At 48.9% G+C, this 16,296-nt stretch overlaps 5 protein-coding genes across 5 annotated transcripts; 2 read left to right on the forward strand and 3 right to left on the reverse strand.

Moving 5' to 3' along the window:
- Positions 1-273: 273 nt before the first annotated feature.
- FPRO_02566 (uncharacterized protein) lies at positions 274-828 on the reverse strand (the record flags this gene model as incomplete). The annotated part of the gene is made up of 1 exon (XM_031227319.1): positions 274-828. The coding sequence occupies one exon, from the start codon at positions 826-828 to the stop codon at positions 274-276; it is 555 nt and encodes a 184-aa protein (XP_031077767.1).
- A 5,089-nt stretch (positions 829-5,917) lies between these two features.
- Positions 5,918-8,781, forward strand: FPRO_02565 (uncharacterized protein; the record flags this gene model as incomplete). The annotated part of the gene is made up of 7 exons (XM_031227320.1): positions 5,918-6,034; positions 6,118-6,229; positions 6,289-6,373; positions 6,424-6,476; positions 6,531-7,553; positions 7,605-7,850; positions 7,898-8,781. The coding sequence occupies 7 exons, from the start codon at positions 5,918-5,920 to the stop codon at positions 8,779-8,781; spliced, it is 2,520 nt and encodes an 839-aa protein (XP_031077768.1).
- Positions 8,782-9,562: 781 nt separating this feature from the next.
- FPRO_02564 (uncharacterized protein) lies at positions 9,563-11,948 on the reverse strand (the record flags this gene model as incomplete). Its single annotated transcript, XM_031227321.1, has 3 exons — positions 9,563-10,306; positions 10,368-11,407; positions 11,468-11,948. 3 exons carry the CDS (start codon positions 11,946-11,948, stop codon positions 9,563-9,565), a joined length of 2,265 nt encoding a protein of 754 aa, XP_031077769.1.
- Positions 11,949-12,950: 1,002 nt separating this feature from the next.
- Positions 12,951-14,032, forward strand: FPRO_02563 (uncharacterized protein; the record flags this gene model as incomplete). The annotated part of the gene is made up of 2 exons (XM_031227322.1): positions 12,951-13,290; positions 13,344-14,032. The coding sequence occupies 2 exons, from the start codon at positions 12,951-12,953 to the stop codon at positions 14,030-14,032; spliced, it is 1,029 nt and encodes a 342-aa protein (XP_031077770.1).
- Positions 14,033-14,666: 634 nt separating this feature from the next.
- Positions 14,667-15,649, reverse strand: FPRO_02562 (putative SEC4-like Rab/GTPase; the record flags this gene model as incomplete). Its single annotated transcript, XM_031227323.1, has 3 exons — positions 14,667-14,980; positions 15,151-15,418; positions 15,620-15,649. 3 exons carry the CDS (start codon positions 15,647-15,649, stop codon positions 14,667-14,669), a joined length of 612 nt encoding a protein of 203 aa, XP_031077771.1.
- Between the last annotated feature and the right edge of the window lie 647 nt (positions 15,650-16,296).

Below are 16,296 nucleotides of genomic sequence, written 5' to 3' on the forward strand. Positions count from 1 at the left end.
ACGACCCCTGTAGCTTTCTGTTTTTGGTCGTGTCTTGTTGGGATGTTCGCTTTCGCATTCTTTCAAAACTCAGAGTACCGTGTCCTGCTCGATCTCAATGGAGAGCTTGGTGGACGGATCGGTGTAAGTTGATGGACCTTGTTGGGCCGAAGCGTGGTTGGTAGCAGGGAGTCAGTCCCTTGCTGGATTCCTTTTTTTTTTTTTTTGGTTTGTAGCTTATGATCTTGTCTGAGAAATCACCCTCCAGGGGCAGAAATCTCATCAAGTACAAGCTCAGATCATGACACCAGTCTGGAAACGCTCAGCGAGCCCATCCCGAGGGTCAGGAGATACAGTGTAAGCCAAGCCATACTGAGGACCTCGGACAACTTCCTTGCCCTTGAGAGAAATGGGATGATGGAAAGTTGGCGCAGGAGAGTACTCATAGATGTGGGTGTGGGCAGGCTCAAAGTGATGCGCAGGAGAGTGACTTCGAGGGCTGATGTCCCCATCGTAGTCAGTCTCGCTGGCTTGGTAGGTAGTGCTGCAGCTGCCACTGGTGAAGGGAGAGGCCGTTGAGGATCCGGGGAAGTTCATCTGGATGTGGTGGTTGTCGTGCATGGCATCAGCAACGGCTTTTGCCGTTCGCTTTCGATTCTCAGCGCGAACCTTGGAGCGGTCGTGATGACGGGCACCAGCTGGACCGACGTTGACTGAATCGCATGCTGCGTGTGTGGGAATATGGCGATATCTTTGTGTGGGTTTTGTTGCCTTGGGCTGCTCTACTTCTTTGGCTTTGACTGTCTCCTTGTGATCGCGAGCACGCTTGATGGAACTGAGGATAGACATGGTTGTTGGTGGATATGTAAGTTGAAGAGATGCTGATGCGATATGATGTGAAGTATATATAAGTGGATGTGTTAGTGTTGTATTGTATGTTGGAATGTTATCAAGAAAAAAAAGAGTCGTTTTTTCAACGGGCGAAGTGGTCTAGATATAACAAGAGGCTGAGGATAGGTTAGTAGGTAAGGTAGTAAGTAATCACCAAAGTGATGCGTTGGAAGCTGGCGTCAAAGTTGAGCGGGCATCAGCGTCGAAAAAGAACCTGACGGCCCGCAACGGCGCTGCAATAGCCGATCTTTACTGAGTTCGAGACCCCCAAGACTGGGCTTACAAGACTTACAAGTCAAGCTGAGGGTCTTAGTCTAAAGGGCGTTAAAGTGAAGCGCCACAGACGCACCGACCCCTGCGGATCCGTGAAACAAGTCCAACCCATCTCAGCAAGTGTTTGCTCATGAGGCGCTGCGTTGAAACGACTATGAGGCAATCCAGGGGTTACACGAAGGAATGGAGGAACTATCTATGCAGAGCATTGAGCCACATGTTGCAGATCTTTTTTCCAGCATGATTCAGAGCATGAATGATTATGACTCTCGTCATGTTGAGAAAATATCATTCTTATCTTTTTTGGTGAATTCTAACTTTTGACACTGAGGGAGTTTTGGTCTTACGAGGGTGGACTCAGTATGTCATCGTCCAGGTCCAGGTCTGCCCATGTCTTAGACGACGTCCAACCCATGTTAGTTTCCGCCTCGCGTGTGAAGCCGTAACCCCCAGAAACCACGTGTTGATGAAGACGGACAGAATCGTCGATTGTAATGTCATCAATCGTCGATTGTCATGTCACCAGTCGAAAAGTTGCATATCTAAAATCGACGATGGAGATGTCACCGCTCGAGGTTTGATATGTGACCACGCCCAGAAGAAATGTCACCAACCGTTCGATTGACAGCTTCTACGGCCATCAAACTACTCTATCGAGGCACAATTATCCCTGTCCCTGTCCATGTAGACCATCGGCAGCCATACGCCATCCGTGTATCTTTGCGGCACCGCGTTGCAACGGGGCCATCGACCTCGGTCTCGCCCCTTCGGTATAACTAATAGGTGAAGAATATTCTAAGAAGCTGTTTGTTAGCTCAGCCAGCCTTTTCCCAAACAAACACTTTGAGTGGCTCGTTGCCGAGTCGCCCAGACCGTGTGGTCAGAACGCCACCAAGGCTGGGGTGTACCCAGAGGCTGTCGGTGCAGAGGCAGCTGAGTACAACTGTGTCAGGTCATTCACTTTTACCTGCCAAGAGCAAAAATCTATCGCTCCTCGGTGTTTCTCCCAATACCGATGCCGGGGGCGGTTGTTCAGTGTAAGAGCTGTGGAGAATACCGAGATGGCTTCGCTTACTCGGGGACCGAAGAAGCCGGTGACCCAAGAGATGATGGAGTCTCTGGGACCTGATTCAGCGACAGAGCTTACATCAGTTTCTATTTCTGCGTCTGTGGAGGTAAGGGTTTATCCGTTGCTGCACTATCGTAATCATTTCTTTTGCCATACGACATGCTTTCGTGTTAAAAGACCACTTACACGTCATGTCGACACAGGTTTCCCATCTCAAACGCCTCTTCTACGTCAATTACACAAAAAGCAGTTGAAAATGGACCCTTCCAACGGTCTTGTGCCTCTTTACTTCAGATTATTGACCAAGTTGGGATGAAATGGCTTCTCTACAGGCTAGATCTGCACACAATCCATATCGTGGCGTCAGTCATTACACCCGAAGTGTTCCGGCCTCATTGACTGTTTGAACCTACCGGTATCTCGGATTGTTTCTGTGGCTTTTGAGCCCCTGGCTAAAACATGTAAACACCTCTTTCGCCTCGTTATTGACTCGCAATTGCGTATTGCGGTTTGGCTTATCATCATTGTGCTTTTGATCGTGAAGCAGTAGTCGTAAAAAGGTCCCATTGTCATGCATAAGCCCTGAGGGAACGTGCTGTGTGTCTGCAGGTTTGACAGTCCGGGACCCCCTGTCCTTGGCTGTCAGCAGATCTGCACCAGGGGTGTACCCCAGGCCAAGCCACCAGGCGACCAAAGAGACTCTTAGACGGATTCTTCCTGGTTGATCTCTTAATTTGGGAGCCTGAGATCCGTATCAATTGAGAGACACCGGTAGGCATCGGATCAAAGTGGTACTGGAAATGGGTCATTTCATAGAAAAGATACAATCGATCAACAGAGACAAGGTAGTCCATGACGATCCCCCACTATTTGTCAGTTCTAAGGACTCGCCCAAGCTCGATTAGGCCGTCGTCTGACGCTAGAAGCTTTAGAAGTCAGATCAAACTTCCTAGAAGAGTTTAGTACTTCAGCCTTCTAGCGCTACAATGCCCTGCCAAGGTCAGATCAGATCTAACATCCCCCGTTGCCATTCCACGCTGCATGAGGATGCGGTTAGATCCAGGAGAACCAACAAAGCTGGGCTTTGTTTCTCCATCAAGAGACCCCCTGGCGGTGAAGCCGACTCGACTGAGAAAACTGCTTGAGTTGTTTCGTGGATGACTCAGGAACCTGCATCTTGGCTTACATCAAAGCTCTTCTTGTTCAACGGGGACGTTTTGTCTTTGGTGTTACATTGTGGACAGCCGCCAAGAGATGAAACAATGTTGGTTGACAATACATTATACCATATCTTAGTGTGTCTTGTGAATAGAACCAGCCTCTTTACTGTATAGACCTTTTCTTCTTAGGCAAGCCTCGTTCTCTTGGCCTTCGCTGCTTTCGCGTTCGCTTTCCTCCCCCTCGTTATATCGCAACACCTTCAGCTCTACAGACTTAACAGTCTGCAACTTTTACTTTTCTCAATGACCCTGGCAAAGTGTCGACCGTTACAGGAAAGGATGATTCTGAATTAGCTCGTTATGGTCATGAGGCGACCGTTACTGCTGCCTCGTGGATAAATGCTGATGCCTCTTTGGACAGAGCAAGAGAACCAACACAGCTGACCACGATGACCAAGTTGTTCAACAGCCTCTTTTTTCTATATCAGGAACACTAAGAGACTCAATTGGGCTACTATTGAACACTAAACTGTGAGCCATCAACGCTTGGAAGCCCTCAAGAGCCACCAGTTAGCTCGATGGTGCAGTGAGAAGGTCATCATGCGATCGCACTTGTATCCGGTGCTCGTGCTCATGCTCGATGCCGATAAAGCTCGGTGCCGTGGCTTTGGCCCTTCGACTGATAGTTCTCTCGATAAAGACACCCAAGTAGATTAGGGTGACTGGCGTCTCAGTGACATGCGATAAGAATGCTGAGCATGTCACGCAGTCGATGGTGAGCTCTTTCGATTGAGTTCTGTGGCTTCTTCACTGCATCAACCTCAGCATCGACATGATCGCGATCCTTTATTTGCGTGGGTTTTCACTCTTTGTGCGCTGGCGCTGATATACCTGTCTCATTCCTCCCTTTATTTACTATCACACATTGAGCTTGAAGCTATTTTATGCTCCCTGAACTCACGATGCGGGGAAATAAACCTCGCCCAGGGAAAAATTAACAACTTTAAGCACTTAAACCGACTCGGCCCTACACGTTCCTGCAGTAGGAGTAGCGTCATGGTTTAACTCAAAGGTTGAGTTTAATTGTCCCTGTCGATCACTATTTGCATAGATATTCATTAAAGTTGAGAGACGGGAGAATTATGTAGAGTAAGTGGAAGAATAATGGAGAGACCTCTACTAATCATTGATTCATAGATGGAAGAAACATGTGATTTTGTGGAAGCGTCCTTTGCCATACAAGCACAAGTACGCAAATGCTGAGCCAGCGGCATTGTAGCTTGTTGATTGATGGAGGATCAAGGAATATCCGGTCAAACTCCATATTCTCCCGGCAACGTGCATTTACATTGGCTGCCTCTACGCGAGTTTCGCGTGAAATCCACGCTTGTAACAAAGAATCAACGTCGCTCAACATAAACAAGCAATCGACTTTGTCAACATATGACGATGGGCCGCCTGCACGATGACACTTGCAAACGATAGACTACCTTATATGCACAAGGGCCGAACTTGAGAGCCATTGTCCCGGTAATAAACGAGGCCTGATCTTACTGCCTGGCAACAATTGCCACTCAATTGGTATTTCTTGTTGATGATGCTTTGTCGACAAGTTATATTTAGTTCGTGGTTGCATCATTGCCTCCTTCAATGTCTTGACAGGTTCAGGGATCCTTTTCTTTTTTGTCTCTGGTCGCGCAATTGATAAGAAACTGGAGAAACAAGCGTTGATTGGACGAGAACCATTTGTTTCCTTTTTTCACTTCTCCAGTCCCGCGTCATTTTTTCAAAGTGGCAACACCTGATACCGCCCCTGATTGGACGATAGGCTCCATTTCCACCAGCCTCACTGTGGCTGACACGACATAGGTAAGGCAGGGCCCCCTCCCCTCGCCCCCCGAAGAGGATCCCAAGGCCTAAACCCAACACCATCTGGCAGCCTGGTCACGCGCATTGCCCACCTCAATCCGCATTTCTCGACAGCCTCAAACGGTCCCTCGATATATATCGGTCCCTTATCGTCAAAAACCGACCCAAAATCAATTTCTTGGCCCCGGATCCCGCCTGCCGCATATCGAGTTCACGGCTCTGTACGGCTGCCTTTCTGTTGCCGAAGTCGCTTTCCGCCTCCGCTTGTCGCGCCTTCCTTTTCCCGCGGTCGTCGCTCCCTCCTTCCCGCCGATTGCTTCCGTGGCGTGTCGCCAACCTACCGTAGTTGTCCAACGCACACCGACCCGCCCGATTTTCGCCCGCGCCCCATCTTGATAGATTCCTATTGTATGGCGCATTGAAGGACCGTCGCTCGCTTTTTTATTGAACCATTTCTTTTGATAGCGGCGCCAGCTGCGCATCTCGCACAATCAGGATATCCTGACGTTCCACTGTCGCGCACCGTCTGCGCGCACCGTAAGGAATCGTGGCGGCGCTTACGATTCTGAGTCCCAACGAACCATCGGAGCTGTCCTTGCAACAGCATCTCGAACTTGCCCCGGATCTGGTTGCGTACACGAACCTCACTGTCGAGGGAGAGCCCGAGTCTTTGATGATGGCACAGCCCGTGCCTCATCAGCCCACCGATAAGAAGCGCGTCAAGGTCTACGAACTCCGCAACAATGACTGGTTCGATCGAGGCACCGGCTTCTGCAGCGCGAGCTTTGAGACTGTATGTTGTTGATGTCCTTCCAATTCTGCATTTTTACATGCACTTCTTCGCCCGGAATTAGTTGCTGACTGTAGCGCCTGCAGCTTGAGGATGGTCGCAAAGAGCCGCGCGTCATCGTTGAATCAGAAGACCATCCCGACCGTCTTCTGCTAGAAACGAAAATTCAGAAAGAAGATGGATTCCAGAAGCAACAAGGCACGTCACCATGTCCGAGACGCGCATTGAAGACGTCATATGTCTAACCTGACTCACAGATACACTGATTGTTTGGCAGGAACCTAGTAGTGGAGTTGACATGGCACTCAGTTTTCAAGAAGCCGAGGGATGCGCCATGATATGGTTCGTACTGTTAATCAGTAATATGTCACTTCTGTACTGACATCCAATAGGCGTTTTGTGAGCAATGTTCAACAGACATTTCATAACCACCTGCCAGGAGCCGGTACGAAGGACCGCTCATCACCTAGAGACTACGATACTGATAACCAATGCCTAGATGACGGCCTTTCTGACGATCTCCCTATCGACGCTCCGCCGGCTATCAACTTGCCCACGGCCGAACTTGGAAATCTCGGAGATATTGAACAGACCATGCGGATGATGAGCACGACAGCAAACGGCCGTGATGCTCTTGCCAAAGCAATTATGGCGGAGGACTTCATCGGCAAAATTGTACCCCTGGTCGAGATGGCCGAGGACCTCGAGAGTCTTCAAGACTTGCACCGACTCTGCAACATCATGAAAACAGTCATTCTTCTTAACGACACTTCGATTATAGAGCACGCGGTGTCGGACGAATGCGTTTTAGGTGTTGTTGGTGCTCTGGAATACGACCCTGACTTTCCTAGTCACAAGGCTAATCATCGACACTGGCTGGGCAATCAAGGTCGATATAAAGAAGTTGTCCCTATAGAGGAGGAACAAATTCGCAGGAAGATCCACCAAACATACCGTCTACAGTATCTAAAGGATGTCGTTCTGGCTAGAATACTCGACGATCCTACTTTTTCGGTTCTCAATTCTCTCATCTTTTTCAACCAAGTCGACATTGTTCAGCACCTGCAAGCGAATGCCGCTTTTCTTAACGAGTTGTTTGGCATCTTCAGGCCCACGAACAGCGATCAGAAGAGAAAGAAGGAAGCGGTGCTCTTCATCCAGCAATGCTGTGCTATTGCCAAGAATATCCAACCCCCGGCGCGTCAGACATTATACAACAACTTCATCGCTCACGGACTCCTTTCCGTCATCCACTTCGGGCTCAGACACCATGACGTGGGAGTTAGAGTTGGGGCCACTGACATCCTGATCTCTATCATCGATCACGACCCCCAAATGATCCGTCAGACTTTGTACCGTCAACTGCACGAGAACCAGACACTCCTCACCGACTCTTTGATTGATCTTCTACTGGTGGAAGTTGATCTTGGCGTCAAGTCTCAAATCTCAGAAGCACTCAGAGTCTTATTAGATCCTGGTCCTCAACAACTGCAAAATAACGAGGCCCTTGCTAAGGCTAATGGTGAGTTTATGGGAAGACAGAGACCTCAAATCACCATTGACCCTCAGCAAGAGACTTTCCTGAACAAATTCTACGAGAAGTCGGCCCCAAGGCTATTCAAGCCCCTCATGGACTTAGAGAAGCGAACGGACATGAACTTTACTGTACAGCAGGCGTCGATGTTTACATATCTTATTGAGATTCAGACATTTTTTATCCGCTGTCACCAGTTACGCGTCAAGTTACATGTAATGTCTCACGATATCGTTAAGCGCATTGCTCAGCTTCTCGCATGCCCTGAGAAATTTTTGAGATTAGGTACGAAATACTGACCCGATGTGCTTGAATTTTCTAACTCCCCGTAGTTGCTATCCGTTTCTTCCGATCATTGATCGCAATGCAGGATGAGTTCTATATCAAGCATCTCATGGAGAAGCAGGTCCTGGGGCCAATTCTTGAAGTTCTTATCGAGACCATGCCCCGAGACAACCTCTTGTGCTCAGCATCACTGGAATTTTTCGAGTTTATCAAGAAAGAGAATATCAAAGACCTGATCAAACATCTCGTGGTCAACTATAGAGAAAAGCTTAGAGGGTTGAGCTATATGTCGACTTTTCGGGAGATCCTTCTTAGATATGACCAAACTCAGGGTTACACGTCCAATGTCGACTATTTCCTGGAAGCCGAAGACGAGATGGGCAGGAGACCTCTAGCGAACACAAGGATGGCCGAGCAAATCACCGTTGAGCAAGAGCAAGAGGAATATTGGGCAACATCTGATCCCGAAGATGATGACGACCAGTCAAGTAAAGTGGGGGAAAGGACACCATCCACGAATGGCTCAATCACCTCGAAGCTGCTAGTCGACTACGCATCCGATGAAGAGACTGACGAAAATGCCGACCCCGAAGCTACACCAGAAGCGGATAGCCAACACAGCGATGTTGCATCCGACGCTGTGCACTCGCCTATTGATTCGAGCCTTGGAGGAGGTGTTCCACCACCTGAGCGACTTTCAGAGAAGCGTCGACGCGAAGAGGAGGAAGACGAGGATGAGATGAGCAAAATGATGCAAAATAAGAGACGCAGCAGCAGCGGTTCTGTCACGGCGATCCTAGGCAACTCTCGCGGCCCACAAAGACGCAAAAGCTTCAATGTCAACTCTCCCACTGGAGGCAAGAAGATCGCCATCAGTCTCTCTAGCGGCTTGAAAACAGGCAGCGACCCAGGTTCCAACGAGGAGTCATAAATTCTCCTCACTTCTTTCGGCGATGGCGTACCGGTTATTGGTCTGTTTTTGGTTTATCATGAAAGGGGGGTGCAGACTTGAGGTCTCACTCCTGGACAAGCACGTTTAGCAAGTATGGCTTGCTGGTTAACGGAACGGTCAGGTGGTGAGAACCGGCGTTGATGTTTGAAATATCCTTGTGGCATCCGTCACTATATTCTTAGTATCACATGCTTTGCTGCACCTAGGTACCCTTTGACTAGGCGTGTCCGGGCTGTTTGCATTGCTTGGTCTGGTCTAATGGGGCTTTATCTGGACCGAGATTCTGCCCCCTTATTTGGGCGATAGAGTAGTCGAGAAGCGACGGCAAGGCACGCAGAATGGCGTGTGAAGGAAACCAGGGCTTGCAAGTTGAGATTGGCAGGATTGTAAAAAGGGGGAGATTTTGAAAGCGGCCTGCTAGCTGAGCAGTAGCCATAGTGCATAGGGGTGGTTCATTGAGTTGCCGAGCTGTATCATAAAACTTTTATGGCTTCAATGGCCCTTGTGAGATGAGCAAGGAGCTGAGTCGGGTTCAGGGACGATAGTTGGTGCTGATCCCAGGCCATTCGTAACGAAGAAATGAAAAAGACCCGTCTAGATAAAGAACAAATATTCGTCATATTTGCCCAGTTCTTATCACTTGATCTACGTTTCATGGTAATATCCATCTCTAAACTTTGAAGAACTTTTATTATATCATCTAAAGCGGCCCAAGTTTAGTCTATTCTTAGGATGATCTTTATGAATTTCAGCTAAACTTTTACACCTTTTTGAACTGCCTGGACCACTTTTCATACCCATCAATCATCTGTTTTGTGATGTTCCGTGGTGTTTTCTCAAGAATAGCTGTCAAGTCGGCCATAGTCATTTCGAGCTTGTTGGCCGTTCTGTCATCGTCATAACGCTCCTGGACAAGCATGCAGGTCTGATCACAGATGGACTTGATCTCGGCTCCGGAGTACCCTTCAGCGAGTCGAGATAGGTCTATAATATCGACGTCTGATGCAAGAGGTAGGCCACGGAGATGCACGTTGAAAATAGCTTCTCGTGCGGCTCCGTCAGGAGGGCCAACGTACAGGACTTGGTCAAATCGGCCGGGCCGCATTAATGCTGGGTCCATGGCCTCAGGTCGGTTGGTAGCGGCGAGGATTAGCACCCCTGAGAGAGCTTCGAAACCGTCCATCTCAGTGAGAAGGGTCGTGAGCATGTTGACAGAGCCTGTGCTGCGGGTAGCGGAGCCGCTGCCTGAACGCTGCCCACCGATAGAGTCGATCTCGTCGAAGAAGATGATTGATGGAGAGGCATTGCGAGCCCGTTCAAAAAGAGTACGCACAGCCCGCTCAGACTCGCCGACGTACATGTTAAGAAGCTCGGCACCTTTGACGGCAAAGAAATTGAAGCCTGACTCTGTTGCGGCGGCTTGGGCCGAGAGAGTTTTCGAGCAACCCGGAGGCCCGTAGAGCAAAAGACCTTTGGGAGGAGGCCGGAGAGAGTGTTCTGGGTTCTAAACGCATGATGGTCAGTATCTTGTTAGAATACTTCGATAGTGAATTCTCATATCGCACCTTCGTATACTTGATCATTCGATTGAGTGCCTTTTTCAGTACATCCTGACCACCAACATCCTGCCAATGAATAGTAGGAGGGTTGAGGTTGATGTCGCGCATAGCTGTGGGACGAACTGCCTTTCTCGCTCGTTCTAGATCAGACTTTTCCAAGAAATTCTCCTCGCCAGGATCGACACCTGCCTTGAGAAGCTGGGTTTTACGGCCACGGACGGCGGTTGTGATCAAGATGTCGAGGTCCTTAGGGCTGTATGCGTGTGTCATTTGTGCCAATTCCAAGAGAAGTGCTTGTCTGTTGCCTTTAATCGGTGGCTTAAAGGACTCGAGTATCTCTTGACGCTCATGGGTTCTAGGAATAGGTAGAGGAGTGTGGTTTAGAAAGCGAGTAGACGATCGCAGTTCCTCGGGGATATCAGTATAAAAATCGGAGCAAGTCGCAATTACCACGACTTGGGTGTAAGCGTTTTTTGACTGTGAGATTTCGGCCAAAGCATCCAGTTCTTCGCCTATTGTTTCGATGACAGTGTCGCGATTTGAGCGATCTTTGCTGATCAGAGACTCGAAATTATCCATCAAAACGATGCTCGGTTGCTGGCTCTGTGCAACCTTGAAGGTTTCCCTTATACTCGCGATCTTGTCCGAGGGTTTGATCCAATGCACTCTGCCCCATTTCGTTGCAGCGATGCGTTTCAAAATGAAGGTCTTGCCAGTGCCGGAGCCACCGTGGATAACAAAAGCAGCCGACATCTTATCTCCTTCAACATTGCATGGCTGAGTGATGAGGAGTAGGAATTCGTTCAGCGTGTTAATTTGCTTCGTCATTCCAGGGACACCAGTTACGACCAAATCGCCACGGTCCTGGGCATTCGAATCTGTGACCGTTGAGTTGGCATCAGCGATGATTATTGTTGTCGTGTAATTGCTGAACTTGGCAACGCTATTAGTCTTCGAGTTAAGGGAGATGACCTTGAAGTTTCGGCGTGCCTTGCAGGTGTGCATCGCCTCTACAACCATGCCAGGGAAGATGAGATCAGCACGATCTTGGGGAAATGGGAGTTAGCATGTTTGATAGTGAATTGTATTACGTGCTCCAGGCTTACCAAAGGCAGATGCAAGTGAATTCTCCCAAGGGAAAGGATACTTTGCGCCTTTCTCTAATCTCTGCATCCTTTCGAACTCAGCGGCTGTCTTATCTGTAACTTCAGTAACTTCTTGCACAACCACTTCTTCCGCCTCTGGTGTTGTGCCTGCAATCGCGATGCGAACAGTATCACCGATTTTGAAACCTGTAGCTTCTTGGAATGCCCTAGTCATCATAACAACATTCGGGCTGAGGTTCTTTTCTGGGAGGATCCATAGCGAGGCTTCTCGCTGTAGGTCTTCTTCTTGGGGAACATCTTCCTTGTTGGCGGCAGATTCTAAACGTGTGACAACGCAGTGTTTTCCGTTTTCGAGATTTCCATTTAAAGAGAGAAGGGTATCTTTGCTGACATAGATTCGAGCGGCACCGAGAAGACTTGACTTCTCGAGGCTTGTATTGGCCAAAGGCCTGACCCTTGCGTCAACACTTTTGGCAAGCATGACGAAGAAAGATGGAAGAGAAGACGGATGCGATTCGATGTGATGTGATGAGTTTAGAAGAGTTGAGATGAGTGTAGAGGAGTTTAGAATAGAAATCAAGTAACCGCCCTAAAAGTAAGGCACTGCCTCTGAATGTGGTTGATGAAGGAAGGATGTTACTTGGGCTGCTACTGCTGTGTTAGTGCGCAAGAAAATAGATACTCTCCACTCCCACTCACAAACCTGCAAGTGCGACTGAAGGCTCTTTCCTACTACCCAAGTTGAAGGGCCCAATTTATAGAGTAGGAGCAGATAAATGCATTTCTCCACTCTGAACGACATAAATCAATGTGACTCATTAAAATTCATCTCTTTCTTATACTTTAGGCATCATTCAAGATCCTCAAGACCAGTTTACTACCAGTTTTGTTTGATAAATCACTGTATTGACCTACTCAGCCAGCATCCACAACCTTACTATATACACAGCAAAGTGGGGTGGAAAGAGCCATCATAACTCTCAGTCAGAATACCGATGCTCACTTGGGCCCCTGAGTCACAAATATGCAAGCCATCGATAACACATTTTCCTTCTGCTTTCGTCAATATATTTCGCGTCAGTCAGTGAGTGGTTGAGAAACTCATGTGGCGCCTTGGCTCGGAGACACAGCGGCCAGTCTATGGAGTAGGTGTAAGTGATTTGAGAAAAAGGAAGGAAGAGTATTACTGTTATTGATGTTTGTGATTCCATATCGTCTTTGACGATATTATCCCTCTTCCACTCATACCTCTCCATACCTTTAGGGTCTGAGATCCTATCATCATGAGACTGGCTCAAACATACTTTTTTTTGTCAGTCTCTCTCATGAGAATGAACCCCGCTAAACCAAATCAGGCCGGAACTCGGCCGAGTCCCGCAAAACACCTTGACTTGATTGCTACTCTGCTCCAAGATGCCCTCAAACTTCCTCTTCCACTTCCACCAACCTCAAATCCCATGTTTCCTCACAGTCCACCGCCCGGATGATCCGCCAAAAATGGCTTCCCCATACCAGGGCCATATTCGCCGCCCAGAAAAGATGTCTTTCTTCTCCAAGCTCCGGATTCCCCCGCTTCGCCAAAAACGATGAGAGCTGGGGAGATCTGAAGGAGAAGCTCAACTCATCTCTGGCCAGAGCCAGCCCTGGTGGGATCTTGAAGCCAAAGCCACTAACTCGCACTCCATTGAAGGGTGCAATGGCTGAGGACCTTGGTTCCCGACAAATGCTCGTCCTCGAGGGTCTGCCAACGTCGCTTGTCGCTGCTGACTTCCATCGTCTTGCGCCAGGTACCCTCGCTGGCTGGGAAAACGTCATCACTCATGGTACTTCAAATCCTGCATACCCTCATAAAGTATCGAACTCACAAAGATACCAGTCCACCAAGAACGTGACCCCTGGACGATGGAACCACTTGGCACATACTGCATAACCTTCCCCTCCAGCGGCGCCGCCGAGATCTACCGCGACAGAGTCGAGCGTATCCTCCGCCTCGCCCAAGCAAAGATGAGAGACGGCACAGGTCTCTGGGCCACCAACGTGAACCCGGTTCTCGTCAATAAAAAAACTAAACCCCAAGTTGAGGTCGAGCGCTTCACACTCCTCCCGGGTTCATACCCATCCGCCCCTAAAATCAAGACCAAACGGGTCAGAAAGATGGCATGGCAGCAAGTCATGGATCGAATCGTTAAAAAGTCGTCCCATAAGAGAAATCCTAACCATGTGCTGCTTGAGCTACCGCAGGCGAGTTTCTCGGCGTCGGAGCTCAAGGCGATCATAAAGCAGGATGGTATAGAAAGTGGACACGATTGGCAGATGGATGTGTTCAGTCTCAGGGAGACTATGGACTTTGAGAAGGGGTTTCCCACAAACACCCGCCGAGTACCTCTGTATCGAAGCAGCCCGGAGTTTCGACACAAGCTCGATTCACGGTTTGTCCTTACCTGCGCGAATCCTGAAGTTGCATGGCGATTCATTCGTAATTGGAATCAGCGCATTCTTGAATACGACGGAGGAGACGAGGTTTTCCAACGTAATCGTGTAAAAGCATCATACATTGAGACTTAGCGATTGTATTATTATATTGTAACAAAAAGATTTAAAGGATCAAAGACGCTCGCTTCACAGCCCATCGAATCTCTGATATTTCTGAAAATAAGACAACACTTTCACAAAGAAGCCTTTAGCTCCTCTTGATCTGGCATTTGATCGCAAGTGAAGCAATCAAATACTGTAACAACGACCACTCATGCACATAACGAAAGCAATGTATATTAGACCCAGATCAAAAACCGAAACTCCAGACCGGATTTGCTCTCTAAGATGGGTTGGAAGGTCGATCGGGGGAACAACAAGACATGACCAAAAACCTCTCGCAATGTCGTCACTCATTCTTTTGAACGTGACTGAGATTTGCCGCCCAGCTCAAACTAACAGCCATCCATTCCTCTCTTTCGGTTCTTCTCCTTCTTTCCTTCGTTTCCTTTCATCCATCCATCCATCCCTCATGTCCGAAGAGAAGAGCACAGGTTCTCTTCCCATTCTCTCAATGGTGAACTCTCCAACTCTCTCATCTCACGCTAAGCCGTACACAGCGTGTTCACCTCCCTCGAGTTTACAAAGTAATAAGCTTGAAAAAATAAAAATAAAAACGACGGCAAACGGAGAATGACAGATAAACGGACTCGTCACGGTATTCGGTTTAGCAGCACTTGCTGCCGCCGCCTTCGCTCTTATCGCCGACGTTGACACCGCTCGCTGAGGGTTGGTCGTTCTTGGAGTTGTCGATAAGTCGCTTCTTGATGTCTGCGGCTAGGCTGTAGAAGGCCTTGTCGATATTGATGTTGCTCTTGGCAGAGACCTCGAGGAAAGGAATGCCCAGCTCGTCGGCGAGAGCCTGGCCTTGCTCGGTGGAAACAACTCGCTTCTCTTCCCAGTCGCACTTGTTGCCAATTAGAATCTTGTTGACACCCTCTGTAGCATGTTGCTCGACGTTTTGGAACCAAGTTCGGATGTCTATAACAGAATTAGTTAGTTGATGTTGGTATATGTGGCTCGATAGCGCATTGCTTTGTTGGGTCAAGGGCGCTGGGGACTATTTGGCTATCGGGTAAGAGAGGGGCAACACAACAACATATCATGAAATGTGCATATCGAGCCGTGTCGTGAAGGGTAGTAAGACGTACTGTTGAATGAGCGCTCGTCGGTGACGTCGTAGACAAGGAGGATTCCCATGGCACCACGATAATAGGCGGTGGTGATGGTGCGGAAACGCTCCTGACCGGCGGTATCCCAGATCTGCAGCTTGACGCGCTTTCCATCGAGCTCGATAGTCCTGATCTTGAAGTCGATACCGATAGTGGTGATGAATGAAGGGGTGAAGGAGTCCTCGCTGAATCGCAGCAGACAGCACGACTTGCCGACGCCGGAGTCGCCTATCAGGAGCAGCTTAATCTACATGACGAGGAGGGTCAGCAAGAGTTATCACGAGGCGGTCGCAAGCAGTGAATAATAGCGACCACAGCGCGCTGCGATTTGGTATATTCATGTTCGTCGGGGTTTGGCCTGAGACGATGTGAATCCAAGGGACGCAGGGGGCGGGTTGGCGGGCGGTGGGGGTGAGGAACGGTAGTAGATTGGATTTGGATATCGTACCAGGAAATCATAGTTGCGATTACTCGACATGTTGGCCAAGAGTGAGAGTAGCAGAAGAAGCTACCGTGTAGTGAAGCGACGATGGCGACGAGAATTCGGTTGTCGAGGATGCGGAGGGAGGCGAAAAGGCAAGGCAAGGCTAGAGCGTGGGTGATTGAGTTCTGATGGTCGTCGAGGGTTGAAGACGGAGATGGAGATGGAGTTGGAAATGGAAACGGGGACTGGGAGTGAAAGTGGAGGAGGGAATCGGATTGGCCTTTGAACCGCGGGACTAATCCGTTTGCCTGTACTGTAATGTACCTAGAACGGCAGGCGAATGATAATGGGTTCAAGACCTCTACGGCACAGGCTTAGGCAGTGACGAACTAACTCACACTACGTGTTTACAGGGGCTTCTGCCTCCACGGCCCTAGACTACTTGGTTTTAGGCTGTCGCAGCGCCAAAGGACCCGACTCCAGTTGGCAGTGGAGGGAGGTGTTTCAGCGGCGGACAACGTTTAAAAGAGCCTACGTGTCAGGCTGTACTTTTGTAAGTGAGGTCGGTAGTGATTTGGAATTCTCTCAAGGTCATTTCCATTGTATTTTCTCGTTATCTGTCTGCCTACCTTACCTAGGTACCTATCCCATCTTACTACCTGGCCACCGAGGTACTCAAACTTGAAACAGGCAAGCGAATG

This window comes from Fusarium proliferatum (genome assembly GCF_900067095.1).
Source record: "Fusarium proliferatum ET1 genome assembly, contig: FPRO_scaffold002, whole genome shotgun sequence".
NCBI classification, from domain to species: domain Eukaryota; kingdom Fungi; phylum Ascomycota; class Sordariomycetes; order Hypocreales; family Nectriaceae; genus Fusarium; species Fusarium proliferatum.